The sequence below is a fragment of the Monodon monoceros genome, unplaced genomic scaffold, assembly GCF_005190385.1.
Source record: "Monodon monoceros isolate NGI ecotype Baffin Bay Population unplaced genomic scaffold, NGI_Narwhal_1 Super_Scaffold_19, whole genome shotgun sequence".
Lineage (NCBI taxonomy): Eukaryota > Metazoa > Chordata > Mammalia > Artiodactyla > Monodontidae > Monodon > Monodon monoceros.
In genome coordinates, this window is record NW_021703775.1 from 63,972,450 (window position 1) to 63,976,784 (window position 4,335).

Consider the following 4,335-nt stretch of genomic DNA (forward strand, 5'->3'; position numbering starts at 1 on the left):
GCGTGTCCCCTGGTCTGGTGTGGCGTCCGCGGCGGGTGGACCTCCGTTCATATTCTTGCCCGGTTCCCATCAGTGTCAGGGGAGGGGCCTACTCTCTGGTCTGCCCCCTCCCCGGCCCCCGACATGGGGTGTGACCTTGGTTTCCCTTCTCACAGGGGCTGCCACTGGGAAGCGGCCAAGAGGAGGAAGCTCCTGCCAGCTATCTCCTGTCAAGGAGGAGCTGATCTATCGTTTTAATATTTATGACCTGGAGGAGGGGTCTTCCGAGATTAAACTGAATCAAAGGGCCCGGAACGAGCCATGACCCCAGCGGCAGCAGTAGCTCAAGCAGAGCTGTTGGGGAGAGTGGGTGCAGGGGCCACTTTCTGTACCTGACTTAGGATAACCTCTCTGAGCCTTACCTTCCTCATCTGTAAAAGAGGAATAATGACAACACCTACCTAACTTAATCTTGTGATTAAGTTAACATGTGTAAAGCTCCCAGAACAGTGCCTGGCACATAGTAGGTGCTCAAGAAATGTGAGCCGCTATTAGCCATCTTGTCATGGTTCCGACGTTACCTCCATGCATACAGGCGTCTTCCCGTTGCAGCTTACCCTGGAGGAAGGCAAATGGTTTGCATAGCATGGTGATGTTCACAAGGCCAGAAGAGTACATTTCCTAACGTTTTATTATTAAAAAAAAAAAAACTGAATAGATACAGAAATCGAACTCAGTGGAAGAGTATGAAGAACCCCCATGTACCCATCCCCAGGCTTCAGGAATTCTCAACTCACAGCCAGTCTTTGTTCGTCTCTATTTCCATCCACTCCCCAGGGAGTACTTTCTGGTTTAGGTCGTCTCTCGACACCAAGTGGCCTGGTGCAGGGACAGAAGGTCCACTGGATGGTAAGGGTGTCGTGGAGGAGGAGAGGTACAGCCCTTAAAGGGGTCCTCTCTGCAGCTTCCCTTGGGGCATCCGATTCACAAGTCTTCTCTGCCCCGTGATAAGACAAAGGACAGATGTTATCCCTGTTTTACAACCTAGGAAAAACCTCTTGAAGGTTCACGTTTGACAACTATTATGCCAGCATTTCTGCCCCTGATCGAAGAGCTGGGCGGTGGCCCGGGCTGCTTCAGCAGTTGGTTGCTCTCTGGTCTCTGGCGCTTGAAGGAAACGTTCCTCCTTCCTCGTAATGAACCTCACCGAATGCCCCATTCCCTTCGCCTCCATCAGAACTCTGCATGTCCATCCGATTCCTTAGCTGCTCCCCCTGCAGGAGCTCCGGGGCCAAGTGCTCTGTTCTCCTGGAGTGCTGGGGTGCATGTGCCCTCTTGGAATGATTTTATTTCTCACAACTTCCTTCTTTCCTTCCTTCTCCTCTCCCACCTCCTCCTCATTCCCTTTGCCCCTCCATCTGCCTCTTGTCACAACTCTCACGTTCTCAGGGTGCCGATTTGGACTCCTTTTCAAAGAAGGGACTTTCTAAAGACAGCTGGGAGGATGGGGGGGTGTGACCTGCCGGGTAGCTATGTGAAATGTCAAGTGTGGGGAACAGACACCAATCCAAACGGAGAAACTGGAGACCATGCAGTTCGGCCGGGGTGTCCTTCAGTCTCCTGCCCAAAGCCCAGAATTGGTCCTTGCCTCTCAGAGGCAGCCTGCATGCCCCAGGCCAGTCCCCTTCTTGGGAGAGGGGCGGGGACTTCACTGAGGGTGTGACCCAAGAATCTCTGGCTCTTGAGTAGCATTTTCCCAGGTGACCTGTTGACAGTCGATTCCCGCTAGGAGCCCCCCCCCCCGCCCCGCCCGGTGCTTCGTACCAAGCTGTGCTAATTGTCACACGTAGGCACAGTACTATCCCAACAGGGGTGGCTTCCAAGCATCCTGAGGTGACCCTTTCTGGCCTCTTCCCCTCCAGATCTGGGCCTTCACATACACCCAGCAGATCCTCCAGGAGGAGCTGTGCCTGTCAGTCATCACCTTGTTCCCTGGCGCCCCGGTGGTTCTTGTCCTTTGCAAGAATGTAGATGACAGACAGGTAAGTGCTCAGCGCGTCTGCCCTGGGACGTGGCCGCCGGTGTAGGTCTAAGTCTCGTGTGCGGGAAAAGAGAGAAGCTTCAGAGGAGGAAGGGTTGATAAGGAAGAGGTCCTCTGGTTAGGAGAGGGAGGGAGGGGCCTCTGATACCATCCGTGGTGCCCGCAGCAGCTATCCGCTGCCGTGTGAAAGCCTATTGACCGCGCTATACCTCAGCTTGCATGTGTATCTTGTACTGCCCTGTCTTTCTCCGACGCCCACCCAGGATCCCAGAGCAGGAGCATACTGGGGCGGAGCCTGCAGGGCCACAAGGATGAACAGGACTCGAACCTCTGCCTTCAGGGGCCTTGGCCTCTGGCAGGACGTCCAGCAAAGTTCATAGCGCTCTGGGTGCACCTTGTGCCCAGTTTCTCTGGTGGCACAGTGTTGGCTCCACTCAGTTTCCTGCCAACTGGGTCCTGGTGTTAGAGAGACCGAGATTCAAATATCCATTTTCATGGCTCACTGGCTGTGTGACCCTTGGCAGGTTACTGGACCTCTCTGAGCTTCAGTTTCCTCCTCTATGAAATGAGGTTGATGATGCCCATCGCACAGGGTAGCTGTTTAGAGCAATTCACTGAGATGATCCATGATACCTGGTCAGTGGTAGCTCCCCAATACGTGTCCATCCCCTCCCTCCTTGTCCAGTGAGGTGAAGTGTGGGAAGCAGCAGCACGAGACCCCCTCTCTACTTGGGCCCCTCGTGTGCTGAAGCACTTTGGAGGAGCAGAGGTTCGGCTTCAGGTGCTGCCCAGGAGCCCCTCCCCCCCGCTGCCTCGCCATCCCCCCTCTTCATTCTCACCCGCTTCTTCATGACGGTGCAGATACCGAGCGTGGATCATTTCTTTAGCTGCTCCTGTGACTAACCCGCTTCACATTTTCTGGCCTATGGCTTGGAAAGTTATTGCCTTCTAATGAGTCTTCCTAGCAAACATATTGATTTCGCTTTTACTTTTTTTAATCCGATAAAAAAAAAAAGAAAGAAAACCAACAACAATACCTGGCAAGGCAATTAGTTGCAGTTTTCTTCCTCCATGAGACCATGAAGTCAAGTCTCTGGATGACCCTAGCCATGTGGTGTCAACATTTCTGATTACGCTGGAACTCCCAATACTGTTGCTAGGACCCAGGACCTTAGCCGGAGAATTCTGGTTCATCCTCTCCCCTCTCCATCTTCCCAGCAATGGACCAAGACTGGTTCCCGCATCGAGCATGTGGCATCCCACCTCTGCCTAGACACGGACATGTTTGGCGATGGCACTGAGAACGGCAGGGAGATCGTTGTCAATCCATGTGAGTCCTCACTTATGAGCCAGCACTGGGACCTGGTGAGCTCTTGAAGATCCGTGTCGGAACCGGCGGGGGCCGTGGGGTGGCGCTTCCCCGGATGAGAATCGGACTGGAAACCAGGCTGCAGGCAGCCCCGAACTACTGCAGAAGCCCTGAATGGGGAGGCGAAGGCAGAGCCCCCCCCAGGACAGGAACGGCTGTCAGGGAGGATGCAGGAAGAGATTGCAAGCCAAGAGCAACTCAGAGACAGACAGATCCCCGTGTTCTCAAGGCTGTTAAGTTCCAGTCCTGGCTGGGTCTGCCCCTGCACGGTACCTGGAGGCAAGAGATCTGATGGGAAGTGTTGATGTGGTTCCCTGTCTTAACGAAAGAGGCCAGAGAGAGCAGCCTTCGTCGTCACTAGGCCAGGACTCGACTGAGAGACGAAGGGCGGAGGTGCTTTTCAAAACAAATAAAGGAACCGTGGAAGTTCTGTCTGTGTCTCTCCTCCTTTGTTTCCACTTAGGTTAGCTCAGAGCTAGGCTGAGTTCTCCTTTGAGTCGGGGTGGGCAGGTGGTGGGGCCTTGTTGGGGGTGGAAAAAGAGGACGGAGAGATGGGAAACCTGCCCTCTGATCCTGAGCTGCCGTTGGCAGGCAGTGCCACCTGGAGAAGACACGTAACTTCTCTGGCCCTTCATCTCCTGTTACATCAAGGGGGGGGGGGGGGCGAAGGACAGCAGTGTTTCCTACCTAGGGATACACAGTCTGTCTCATCTGGGGAAACTGCATCAATTCAGCAGCCCTAGGGTCTACCTGTGGGGATCCCACTGCAGTAGGTCCAGGGCAGGGTCCAGGCTCCTCCCTGGTTGGAATCACTGCTCTAGGCGTCTCTGTGGGCCCTGATGGCTTTATAGTCTGTGGCCATCGGTGTGAGAGTTTCTTCCTCTAACAAATCCCCAGTGTGTTCTGGGAATTGGGTATGGTGGTTGTGCATTCTTAGTAACTAGGC

At 54.3% G+C, this 4,335-nt stretch overlaps 1 protein-coding gene across 1 annotated transcript in view; it reads left to right on the forward strand.

Annotated features, from left to right (window-relative positions):
* Window positions 1-3,818, forward strand: part of GALNT14 (polypeptide N-acetylgalactosaminyltransferase 14) — a 95,494-nt gene extending 91,676 nt beyond the window's left edge. Inside the window, exons 14-15 of the mRNA XM_029231622.1 lie at window positions 1,902-2,021; window positions 3,239-3,818. Coding sequence (XP_029087455.1) covers window positions 1,902-2,021; window positions 3,239-3,397 — 279 coding nt within the window. The 3' untranslated portion in view covers window positions 3,398-3,818. The remainder of the gene's footprint in view (window positions 1-1,901; window positions 2,022-3,238) is intronic.
* Window positions 3,819-4,335: the final 517 nt, after the last annotated feature.